The sequence below is a fragment of the Centruroides vittatus genome, unplaced genomic scaffold (genome assembly GCF_030686945.1).
Source record: "Centruroides vittatus isolate TY-2023 unplaced genomic scaffold, ASM3068694v2 contig_19, whole genome shotgun sequence".
NCBI lineage: Eukaryota > Metazoa > Arthropoda > Arachnida > Scorpiones > Buthidae > Centruroides > Centruroides vittatus.
In genome coordinates, this window is record NW_027121169.1 from 5,504,640 (window position 1) to 5,518,193 (window position 13,554).

At 28.6% G+C, this 13,554-nt stretch overlaps 1 protein-coding gene across 1 annotated transcript in view; it reads left to right on the plus strand.

The window, feature by feature from the left end:
• The window catches only part of gcl (germ cell-less), a 30,109-nt gene that overhangs the window by 12,627 nt on the left and 3,928 nt on the right, over window positions 1–13,554 (plus strand). Inside the window, exons 6-9 of the mRNA XM_067264584.1 lie at window positions 3,334–3,471; window positions 4,627–4,711; window positions 4,779–4,869; window positions 13,346–13,507. Of these exons, the coding sequence (XP_067120685.1) occupies window positions 3,334–3,471; window positions 4,627–4,711; window positions 4,779–4,869; window positions 13,346–13,507 (476 nt within the window). The remainder of the gene's footprint in view (window positions 1–3,333; window positions 3,472–4,626; window positions 4,712–4,778; window positions 4,870–13,345; window positions 13,508–13,554) is intronic.

The window sequence follows — 13,554 nt, forward strand, 5'->3', positions numbered from 1 at the left end:
TAGTTGGAAAATACCATTGAATAACAACAAAAATAAGGGTAACATTTAGTTTTACATATACAGTCGAATTGCAATAAGTCGACACCCCCTCCTGAAAAAATGAATTCACTCCACAAGTGTGGTGCAAACTCATTTTTTTCAGGAGGGGGAGTCAATTTATTTATTAATATATAATTAATATATGTAATAATATAACAACATATTAATATTATTAATATATATATATATACATATTAATAAAAATGCCTTAACATTTTATGTATTTTTATGTATAAAATAATAACAGATAAACAAAAAGAAAATATACAATCTACATCAACGTCATACCAGAATCCAATTTTTGCATTTTCTCATGCCAGAGGCATTAAGAATCCTTAGACGTTACTTGCCAACAAGTGACAATTGCAAAGATGATGTTTTCAAGGCATTCATGTTCGTTGAAAAAGAAAGTCGAAATAGTTAAGTGCTCAAAACAAACAACACTAAATGAATTTTTCAGTTTATCATCTACAGAATAATTGTAAATGGAGAACACAGTGTTTTGTAAGTTTATGTTACTGTATAAAGCACTACTGTATTTTATTAATTGTAGTTTTGTGGTTTTTTTCCAACTTTGCTTTAGTCGACACATCGGATAACTTGACACATTTCCACTTCCCCTTGGGGTGTTGACTGTGTGTGTGTGTATGTATACACACACACACACACACACACACACACACACACACACACACAGCAGTAAAATCTTGGCAACCTAGTTATGTGCTAATTTGACATGTAAAGTGTCAAAAGAACAGGCACACTACTCAACTCTAGGATATTACTGGCACTGTTGCCAAGTTACAAACTTCCCACTAATTCAAACTCCAGTTACTGCTAAATGTGCATGACATCAACTTGAGCTTGAACACACTCAAGCTTGGGCATGATATTAAAGATTTTAGACATCATCATCTTAGGCTGCTCAAAAAAGATATAGTATCTTATAATGCAAACCATGTGAATATAAAAATCAATCCTCTGAAATTTTCTAGCAAAAGTACTGTGTCTTTTACTAAATTTCCCACAGTTATTTCAATTTTTCACTAAATTTAGTGGAATCTATCATCTTGGCAATGTTAATTATTAGCAATGGCATTGCACTCGTATGGCAAAATTGCAGACAACGATTGAAAATTATTTTAAAAGGATTGACAATTGATTTGACAACTCTAAAATACAATAGCATATGATTGCTCTCTTTTCATATTTTCTTGATATTTTATATGTTTTTGATTAATACAATGTATGATACTAATATCATGCAAATAAACAAATATTTTTTTTCTAGAGAAATTCTTGGAAGAGGCAACATTAACAAAGATAGCAAGCACAAAAAAATTCTTATTTATGCTAGTAAAAGAGTTAAACCATTGAATTTATCTTATCTCCAATAAGGCAATCTCCTTAATTTGACACTGTTCCAGTCTCAAATATTTTAGATTACTAACATTATACTGTATATATAAAGAAAAATTTGGCAAAAGTTGTTAATTAAATGAAATTACATTTGCAAAACAATTTAGTTAAACCACATTCAATTTTAATAAGAATAACTAATTTTTCTGAGTTTCTGATCATTTTCCTCATAAAAGTTTTTAATTCTTTTGATATTGGAAACTTATTTTTAATTTAATGATGATTTTTATATCTTGAATGGTGCATTATGTCTAGAAAAAAATTCCAACGAGTTGCTTAACTTTCCTGGCAATATTTAAAACTGTGTGTTTGGCATCATCTATTATATTTTAAAAAACTTCATATTTTCAATTATTATAAAATGGCAAAAAGCTTAATTTTGAGAATAGGAATGAGTTTTATAAAAAAAATTGTAAATGATGATGATGAGTAAAATCATCATTTATGTTCAACCATACTTCAGACATGACACACATTCCCTTTATCTCTCCACCCTGTCGACATGTAACCACTAAAATTTAACAGCATTGATCTCCCTAATACACAAACCTCCCTGCAAAATTGCAGAAATTTTCAACAAAAAAGCACAGGAGTTATTAAGCTTCAAATAGGATGAACAAAATTGTGCACCAAACACACACTAACATCCATAAATATAGAAAAAACCCCTAAATTTTTTTGCATTTCTTGACACTTCAAGGTGCCCTAAGTCCAAAAATGTAAAAATCTTTGGGGCTCATTTTTTGGCTGATTGCCATACTTTCCCTCTCATATAACAGAGCCACCAAAGTAAAAACGAGTTTATTATAATTTTATATTTTGATTCATTTGATCATAATGAGAATTTACAAAGTAAAAATCATTATAAATATATATATTATATGTGTACATATGTATATGTATTCATAACATATAATTCAAATTCTAGTTTTTGACAGAGTTTTATGACATTTGATAAAGCAAACCCATTTTTACATGTTAAGAATTAAATTACTAACTGTTGTTTAGAATATGAATAAATCTTAATCACAAATATTTTAACAAACTATAACAAATTTTCAGCATAATATTTTGTATATATGCACATTACATGTTTATATTAATTTTAACATATACAGTGCAACTATAAAGTTGCTCCACAGTGGGCCATATCCAAGTGGCTTGGCCTAGTTGTGGCATCATAACTTACTTTAACTAATTTTATATGCAATCTGCCTGTGACATCATTACTTCATTCCTGGAAGCTCTTCCCATTTTCACATCTACTGTGGAACAACTTTTCAATTATACTGTATATTTTGTATGTGTGTTAAAATTAATTATTTTGTATTTATTTCAAATCGTTAGAAATAAAAATGAATGACTATCATATTTTTATAATAATTTATAATGTTGTATAATTTTATTTTTTTAATTTACAGTATCAGACCAAATATTCAATTTTCAGAAATTTGGAATTATCAAAAAACTATGTATTTTTTAAACTGGCTAGTTTTGAATTTGGTGGGCAGATTCAAAACTATACAGCTTATAGTTGGCTGTGCAGACATTTTGGTTTCTGTGACATGCAACACACAATGTCAGTTCCAGTGTAACTGCTGGTATATAAGTGTGTTAAAAAGTTTCATTCTGAACTTTCCATTGTTTATTTTATATTTTAAGTATATATTTAGACTTCATTCAGAAAATTTAAAAATCTGGAAATCTGGACCACTTCCAGTCCCAAGTTCATCAGATATTTGGTCGAGTACTGCACTATTAATTTTTAAACTATCATTATTATTATTTATTATTTAGTAATGATAAATATTAATATTCACTAAATTATTTTTCAAAATTCTTAAAAATTAATGATTTTAATAGTGATTTTCTTAGTTTACAGACTGTGTTACTGTATTATGAAGCTGCTGAACGATATGGTTTAAAAAAGGTAGCTGAAAAATCCTTTGAGTGGCTCTTAAGGAATCTCATGATAAAAATTCAAGAATCTGCTCCACAGTTGCGACAAATCAAGTACAATTTGCATAATTATCATAACGATTAAAGACTATAATCAAGCTGATCTCTCTTATCTGACCTGCAGAAAAGATTGAACTTTAGAGTGAAATAATTAACAAATTCAAGAAATGTTTTATTTTCTAAAACTAATTAATGATATTTTTAATTTTTTTATAAACAATATATTTTCTGAAAATTATAATAAATGTTTAAACCAATACCCAAACTATATATATATGCTGTATGAAATGTTTATTATGTGATCATAAAATTCTATTTTTAAAAAGCATTTTAAAAAGCAATGATCCAGCACTTTCTTTTAATACGAATTCTCCCATTGCAAAATATTTTTAATATGCATGAAAACAAAAATAATAAATTTGCACATCTGAAAAGTATATCAATTTTTAAATGTATTTTTTATGTTTCAAAGCAATTTCAGATAAGAGTTCTGATGACATATAAATGTAAAATAGAATATAAATATTAGATTATACAAGATGTTTGAAAAGTTACTGTGCAGTGATCTGTTTTATGTGTTGTGTAATTGCCATCTCCAGCTTCTCCAATGTTTGCAGATTGTTCTCATACACCTGTCTTTCACTGCATCCTGGAGAAAGTGGAAACATAGAACTTACAACTTATAGGTTTTGTATGCAATGTCATACACATAACTTTAACATTATTACAGCATTTCTCACTGCACAGAACTTTTCAGACATACTGTATGTGGGGTATTGAGAAAATATATTACAGAAATTTGGTATGTGATTCCTTAATCATATGTAATGAAAAGCAAATATATTTTATTATTCAGAACATTAGTAATGAAGTTACAAAATATGTATTCATTCATTTTTGACTAAAAATTTGTGAATCAGATAAAATTATTAGAATATAGAACATAATTATACTTTATGAAATTTATTGATATTAGCATGTATCTAAGTACATATTTAATCATTGTAGTTTAATAAATGAGCAAGGAATCACATCACAAAACTTTTAACATTTTCTAAATACTCAAACTTTTCTTATTCTAGTAATATATGTAAACTTTTTAACTTGGACTAACTCATTGCATCTGCTTACATAAATTTTATCTTTAAATTGTTGTTTATAAACCAAATAAAATTTTGTTAGATTATTAATTAAGAACAACTTTTTCAGTACTGAGCTCATGACGAAGTTAATTTCTTCCCCAGAACTAATTGTGATGCAAACTGAATTTTCTATTTATATTCTTTTGAAGACTGTAAGTAATTCTCTAATAAAACAATTTGATTTTGTTGAAACTATTAAAAAAATTATTTTTATTACAGTGGATCTTTGTTCATGAAAATCCTTCTTGGGATGGAAATATGAAAGCATTTCTTCTTGAAGCTCATAAATGTGTCCATGAAACATCAAATAGTATGTTGATTATTTGTCTTATAATTACACATCTCTCTTATGAATAGAGTCTTAAGCGAAAAACTCCAAACATTTACGTCTTTATTACATTTCACGCATGTTATGCATATATAATTTTATTAAAGTTTAAAGACAGATTTTTCATTAACTAGTTGATCAGTTTTCATAATTATGATAGATTTGGGAAAGATGTACTTTAAATGAGAATTTAATCTAAAAGATTAAGTAACTGTTAAAACAAAAAGTATTTAATTATTTGCTAATTTGAAATCAGGCAAAATTTGACTCCTTGAGATTTGTGCATTTATCAATTCCAAAAACAGAACAGAATTCTGTATGTAAGTTATGTACAGTCAAACCTGTTTTTATGCGGGGGATAGGGACCGCATTAAAAAAAACGCATAAAAAAAATCTCACGAAACTTCACGAATGGCTGTAAATAATAGTTTTCGCGACACAATTAAAAAATATTTTTTTTTTATGCGGTCAACAGGGACCGCATAAAAAAAAGTCTCACATAGAAAATAACTCAAAACCGTACGAAATAGAATTTATTGACAACAGACGTCAGCACTTGACTGCATCGTCTGTTCTATCGTCTGTTTTACATATTTTTGTACAGGTGGTGTTTTGTTGACTTAAAAAGTAAATTATTTCATTTTTCGCATATTCATGCAATAATATTACTATAATAAGTGCATTTATGCTATAATAAGTTTATTTAGCTATAATAAGTCAACGTAAGACATGACGAATCGCACGAGACTAGTCGCCAACTATACCGCACAAATTAAAAATTCGCATTAAAAAAATCGCACATAAAAAGAGCGCATAAAAACAGGTTTGACTGTATTTTGATTTATGTATCAGGATCTCATGGACCAAAAGTTTTGAAGTTTGACAGGAAGGTTTCTTTATATGGAGTAATGATACTATTACATTTTGGACATAATAACTCAAGGGGGATAGAGGAGAAAAGGGATTATATCTTGAATGAGGTTAGATTTAATGAAAATTTTAATCATTATTGTCATTTATAATTTTTTTAAACCCACTTCTACCCCAAAAATAAAGCAAAAGCCTTATATTTTCAAAGTTAACATAAAAGGTTCCACCTGATTCTCCATGCACAACTTCCTATGTAACTACATTAAGAAATCAGTACTTAATCATCTCTTGTTCTCTTTTTCTAATTATTAGAAGTAAACATAGGATTGCTGAGAACTAATCACACAGGAATACAACCTTTTAAGGTTTTTAACTAGTTATGTATTTGTTTGATGAAACCGTGTGTCATTCTATAATTTAGGCTTAGTATTGAGCCAGTTTTCATTTATTTTAAGACTTAAGTTTTTATTTATATGTCTTTACTTTTTATGATTTCCATGGTTTCCTTAAACTTCCTGTTGTTTGTTAATTTTTCTTTATGCAGTATTTCTGCGTTATCTTTGTCTATATTACAGCTATTTAAAGTACAATGTTTGTAAAATGCAGAATTTATTCTATTGTATTTTAGGTCTGCTATATGTTCTTTCAGTTTAGTTTTTACGTTTCTTTTTGTTTCTCCTATGTAATATTTTTTGTTTTTGAGGTACAGCACATGGAATTTTGTATACTACACGTTGGGCTTTGATCAGTATTTGCTGGTTTTTCTTCAGGTTCGAGGTTAACAGTTTGTTCTCCATTTTTTGATATGATGGTGCTAATTTGTAGTTTATTCTTTTTATTTCTCTGTTGATTTGTTCATATAGGCCTTTAATATAAGGAAACTTAATATATTTTGTTTTAGTTACTTGTTTATTTTTACATAGGGTTCTTGGGTTATTAAGTCTGGTTTCCCGTCAGTTTAGTAATCTCTGCGGGAATCCTGCTAGGAGAAATTTCTTTCTTAATTCCATGAGGTCTTCATATACATGTGCTTCTTGGCTTGGGCAGTTTATAATTTTGTCGTATTCCATTTTATATATATTGTACTTGACGTACGACGGCATTTTTGATTGGTATCTGATTGTTACTTGGTTGGAGCTCGGTTTCTTGGTTGGAGCTAGAATATTCAAAAATATTCTATATTTGAGATGTTGTTTTAATCTTGTTATTGTAATATCTAGGTAGTTAATTGTTTGTCTTGTTATATCTTTGTTTTCTATTTTAAATTTTATTGCTTTGTGTATATCATTTGTTTGCTTGTTAATTTCTTTTATATTAATTTCTGTTTCATCATATATTATTAAAATGTCATCAACATATCTTTTGTAGAATTTTATGCCTGGTATGTTACATATTATATTATTGATGTCTATCATAATTAGTTCGGCAAGTTTTGGGCCGATCACTGATCCCATGCTTATTCTGTCTGTCTGAGTATAATATTCTCCATTGGTTTCGAAATAGTTGCTTCTGTATGTGAATTCTATTAAGTCTATTATTTCTTTGTTGACGTCCAAGTTATTAAGTTTTTCTTCTATTAGATCCCAAGTTATCGATGGGTACATATCAACTATGTTGAGGCTGGCCATTCTGTACCTGTCTTCTATAACAATTTTGTTTAGTTCTTTTATGAGTTCGTCTGCATTTTTAATTGCAAGGTGTGAGTTGTGGTATTTTTTAAGCTTTTGTTTTAGGAATTTTTCCAAATTATATAAAGTTGAATATTTAAAATTAATTATTGGTCTTACTTTTTTGCCTATCTTGTGTGTTTTAAGTTTTATATTTAGTTTTGGTATACAGTTATTTTCTTCATTTAGTATGAACCATTTTTCTGTTTTAGTAATTTCATTAAGTTTTTCTAGTTTATTAATTATTTTCTTAAGTTCTGAATATATTACGTCTATAGGATTTATAGGTAACTTTTAAAATTTATTATTTGTTACAATTTCTTGTTTTTTATTTCTTATCCATTCTTCGGTAACTATTACTGTTTGATTTTGATTTGTCAGCCTTAATAATTTCTAATGTATTATCTCTTAGGAAGTTATTCAGCTCTTGAATTTGGGTTTTATATTGAAAGTAACTAGGTTCTTTTATTATTGTTTTGTTTTCTTTCTTAGTTATATATGTTTTAATTTTATTACTTAGTTTAATTTTCATCATAGTTGATTCTACTTTGGGTAGATCATTACACATTTTGTCTAGATTTGGTATTATATTTCAAACGTCCCATTTATTGGGACCATTGAAATCTAGTCCTTTATATAATATTTTTTTGATGTTTATTGGGATGTTTATTTTGGTTTTGTTTAGTATAAGAGCTTCTCTCCAAGTTGTGAGTTCTATTTTAGTTGGATATTGAAAATTTTTAATTAATTTTTTATATTTGTTCTTTTCATATTGCTGATTATATTTTATTTGTTCTTTAGTATCTTGTGGCAATCTTATCTTTATAAGATGTTTTTACAGAAATTTTATCAGCATGTACAGTTGAAAAATATAAAAGTTGGCATATCGTAGAGCAAGGGTGGGCAACCTTTTTTATAACATGGGCCAGAATAAATTTTATGTTTTTTCTGCTGGCTGTAGTAGTTAATTGACACCTTTTTGCGACCTGTAATTTTTTAGTCTGCAAATATGCAATAAAAAAAAACAATTACTACATTTATTTCTCTTATCGTTTTTGAAAATTACAAAGAATTGGAAAAATAACTATTAATCATAAAACAATAAATATATGTGTATAAGTAAAAAAAGTATTTATTTAATGTGACATCTGGTGCTGCAAAGATTTTGTTAGCATTTCAGTATCTGGTTTAATTTGTGTGGTGCTTAAATGCAAGTTGTTTTCCAAATGTGTATCAGTTATTTTGGTTCTGTTACTTCAATTTCAAAGTACTTCATCTTGGAGGACAGCTGTTCACATCGATATGTTGAGCCAAATAAAGAGTAAATATATTTCGCATTATCAAATAAATTTGGAAATTCTTCAGCCAACAGATTTTTATAAAACTCATAGACAGGTGTAAAATTAAAATTTTCTTATAAACCTACCCTCTCTTTCAGATCCAATAATTCCATTTGAAATTTTTTGGAACAGTTTCGATTTCAGTGATGGAAATGGGCGAGTTAAATAATTGAAAATAATATATAAATGTTTTGCTGTATATGTAGCTAATATGACGAATTTAGCCTCTGTAATCCAAATTATTATTGGTAGACTAATCTCACAGCAATATCATTGGCAAATTGATTTTATTTTTTTTTAAATTACATCATATGCATTTCGGGCTGGTCTAATGTTTTCCAACCCCTCTTCAGTGCTAAAAACAAAAAAGTTTTATGTAAACTATCTAGAACACGAAATTAATGTATGACAACAACAAATTTACAAACAAGGGGGAGGAACTTACAATATACGTTGGTGGGAATTACAACAATATTTCCATGGGTGGGAGGGCAAACCTTTCTCACATTTACTGGTATCCTAAAATTACAATTTTTTTGTACACAACTTATTGATATATGGCTAATATAAGTAAAATTGTAAACAACACTTATACTCACAAGTTAAAAAATTGTTTCCACCACAAATGTATAATAAACTCACTAAAACATCCAATAATTAAATAAGCTGACGAACAAATGTACAGATATTCCCAAAGCATGGGTTACACCACAAATTTACAACATTATTAGTTCCAGTATACTTCATTCGGCACTTTTACAACAGTAATCATGTGATGACTTCTTACTACTTATTAATTTATTTTAGCGCCATCTATTAAACTGTACCAGCGGTAATTGATTTCCATACCTTTCGAATGATTAATTAAATTCTTATTTTTTTTGTTTTCTTATTTCTATATGTTCCTTAAGTTTCCTTTTATACATGTCTTTTTCAATATGCAAAATTTTTATATTGCTTTGGGAATATCTATACATTTGTTCGTCAGCTTATTTAATTATTGGATGTTTTAGTGAGTTTATTATACATTTGTGGTGGAAACAATTTTTTAACTTGTGAGTATAAGTGTTGTTTACAATTTTACTTATATTAGCCATATATCAATAAGTTGTGTACAAAAAAATTGTAATTTTAGGATACCAGTAAATGTGAGAAAGGTTTGCCCTCCCACCCATGGAAATATTGTTGTAATTCCCACCAACGTATATTGTAAGTTCCTCCCCCTTGTTTGTAAATTTGTTGTTGTCATACATTAATGTCGTGTTCTAGATAGTTTACATAAAACTTTTTTGTTTTTAGCACTGAAGAGGGGTTGGAAAACATTAGACCAGCCCGAAATGCATATGATGTAATTTAAAAAAAAATAAAATCAATTTGCCAATGATATTGCTGTGAGATTAGTCTACCAATAATAATTTGGATTACAGAGGCTAAATTCGTCATATTATCTAAATTGAAAATAAATATTTTTCTTGTCGAAATCTTGAAAACGTCGATCAAATTCTGAATAAAGATCTTTGATTTTTTTTAACGAAAAATTGAAGATTATATTTGTCACAATAATTAGATAATGGCGGAAAATGAAAAAGATTATTTTTCTCTATATGGGATTGCCACAAATGGAGTTTACTTCTAAAAGCTTTAATATGTCCATATAATTATGTCACATCTTGATTTTACTTTTGTAAGGTTTCATTTAAAACATTCAGGTGTCCTGTAATATCAACAAACAATGCCAGGTCTGACAACCATTTCTCATCATTTAATGCTTCAATGGGAATTCCTTTCATATCCATGAATAGTTAATTTTGTGTTTCAAATTATAAAATTTACTCAATACAGTTGCGCTCGAGAACCAACGGACTGGGCAATAATGTTGAACATCTGTATATTCACTTTCAAGATCAATTAGCAATTTTCGAAATTCTTGATGACTTGGTGCTGATTTTTTTATTGTGTTTATGTAGTTTGATATGACAGACATTACATTTTCTAATTGCATAGCTTTTGCACACAAACTTTCTTGATGGATGATGCAATGAGATAAATAATTTAGAAAAATTCTGTTTTCCCATTTTTTGTTTAAATAAGGAAATGACTCCCTTATTTTTTCCTGTCATTGCTGCCATAACTCTTCAGAGAATAATATTCAATTTAAACTAGACAAATTACATCAAAAAATATTTATTTATAATTTCTTCTAAAGATCTCGCGGGATGGATAGAAACTTTTCACAGGCCATAGCTGGCCTGAGGGCTGGGGGTTTCCCACTGTTGCCCTAGAGCAGGTCTTCTTAAACTTTTTTTATTCACAACCCCATTTATGATTGTGATTTTTCTCACAACCCCCCCAAAAAAAAAAAATATATAAAATAAAGATATATAAATATTTTGCAATATACATATGAAATACAATGAAAATATACATATATATTGAAGATATATACAAATTTGCAAAAACAATAATGGTGTACTACCACAGTTCACTCTTGTGTTACAATGGAACAGAGACAACTGAATACACTGAAAAGCAACAACACTACACTAGTTTACACTACAATTAGTGTTGCTGAATCGTTGTCTCGCTGCACCAGAAGTGACACAAAGTGCAACTCACAAAACCTACGACACAAAGCATGCCATTTTCAAACTCTCACAAATTATTTTCAATATTTTGCATTAAAATCTCGTGACCCCAGATTTTGCTAAGCGACCCCAAATGGGGTTGCGACCCATAGTTTAAGAAGCCCTGCTCTAGAGGATATATGTGTTGAATGGAAATAATTTTGTTTCAATGTTATCCAATATACATACTGTATAAATGTAACAAAAATTAAGAAAGCAGTAACACCTTTGTATTGCACTGAGGAGGGACTTAGTGATTTAGATAAGCCCGAAATGCATATGAAACAATAAAAGAAGTACCTAGCCAGAAAGCTGTGTGGATAGTCTACCGAAATTAATTTTTAATTCAGATTAAAGAGACATACATTTACAGAACAAAAACACAGCTACCATAATTGATATCTTCATTGAATTTAAAAATAGTTCTACCTCTCACAAATAATTTTACAGTTTTCAAAAATGTATCATTAACATGTAAAGTTTTAGTTTTTAATTCCAGAAAATATGTTATTTTATTTATTACTTCTTTAACATTAAGAGATAATTAGTCTTTATAGTTCATTTTAAAAAGATTATTTATAATATATAGGATGTCTCAGAATAAATCTATAATTTTGAAAATTAATAAAATGTTAGCTGCAGAACATCACTAGAAAACAATGAGTACATTCAATAGAGGAGAGGTGCAGATTAGTTAGTCACAATGTTGCAATGGTCAGGTGTGAGCATCATATATTTATTATAGAGGCCTTTTTCAAGCTCAAGGATTCTTACACAGTTACTAGATATCAGTTTTATGCTCAGTTTAATATCTGGTACTTTAGTTATGTGCCAATCTTATCCATTCATGTGTGAAAAGGTTTAGGACATTCTCATCACTAAATACTCTAAAACCAGGTTGAAGGAAGACTTTAAGAAGTGATGAAAATGTGGATAGTGTGTCAGCAGCTGTTCTGCTTACACTGAAGGGCTCTGTGCACAAACATGCAGCTGCTCTTGGCATATATTGTTCATCAGATTATGAAGTTAAACCGTAGCTTACATCCATATAAGATCCAAATCATGCAAGAAATAATTGATTCAAATTATGAAAAATGCAAATTTTACTGCAAGAAAATGTTGAAAGATTTTGCTTCAAAGAATAATGGCTTAAGCAATGATTTTGGAGTGATGAGGCCCACTTCCACCTAAATGGACATATTAATGAACAAAACTGTCACTATTAATCTCAATGAAACCCTAAAAACAAACATCAGAGACCATTACATAATTCTAAAGTGACTTTAGAATTGTGTATGATGTCGCTGACAGAAATTATTGGTCTATATTTATTTGAGGCTGGTCAAGGTCACATGCTTACTGTCAACAGTACACGTTATTCTGAAATGATGAAACTTTTGTTTGAAAAGTTTTTTATCTGTATTCTATCTATAATGTGAATATCTGGTTTCAGCAAGAGAGCAACAACATACAGCTTCAAGAGCCTCAGTTGAGCACTATTCAAGAATGTTTTCTGTGTACAGTTTGATGCATACCCTGGCCTTCAAGATTACCTGATCTTACCTTTATTGATTATTTTTTGTGGGACTATCTTAAGAGCAAAGTTTACATAGACTACCAAACAATATTCAATTAAAACAAAAAATTAGAGCCAAAATAAACAGTATCCTGGAAAACTATTCAGTGGATCACAGGGAATATGAAGGATAGATTAGAGGAGTGCTGTTGCCAAGATGGACAACATCTTGATGATGTAATTTTTAAAATTTGAAATTCACATTTGTTTACTCCATTATTTCATTAATAAAAACTTTTTGAAATTTTTTTATTTGAAAAACTTGGCATTTCATTTTTAAATTGTGTATTTATTCTGAGACACACTTTATATGAAATTCTCAAAAATTTTATATAGTATTTATTTGTTTTTATTTAATAATTTTTAATACTTTGCTTACAGCTTCATCAAAATTACTATTTACAAAAGAAAGAGGAAAAAGTTTCTTAGAGACAGAAAGTGGTGAACCTTATTTACCTGCATTTCGTGCCTTAAGATCTCAGCATTTGGTGAATCATCATCTTGATGTAGAATTGCTGGATAGTGATCAAATTGTGCCTAAAAGTAAATTATTTATTTTCTAGGGATGTTAATGATATTTTTCATAATAA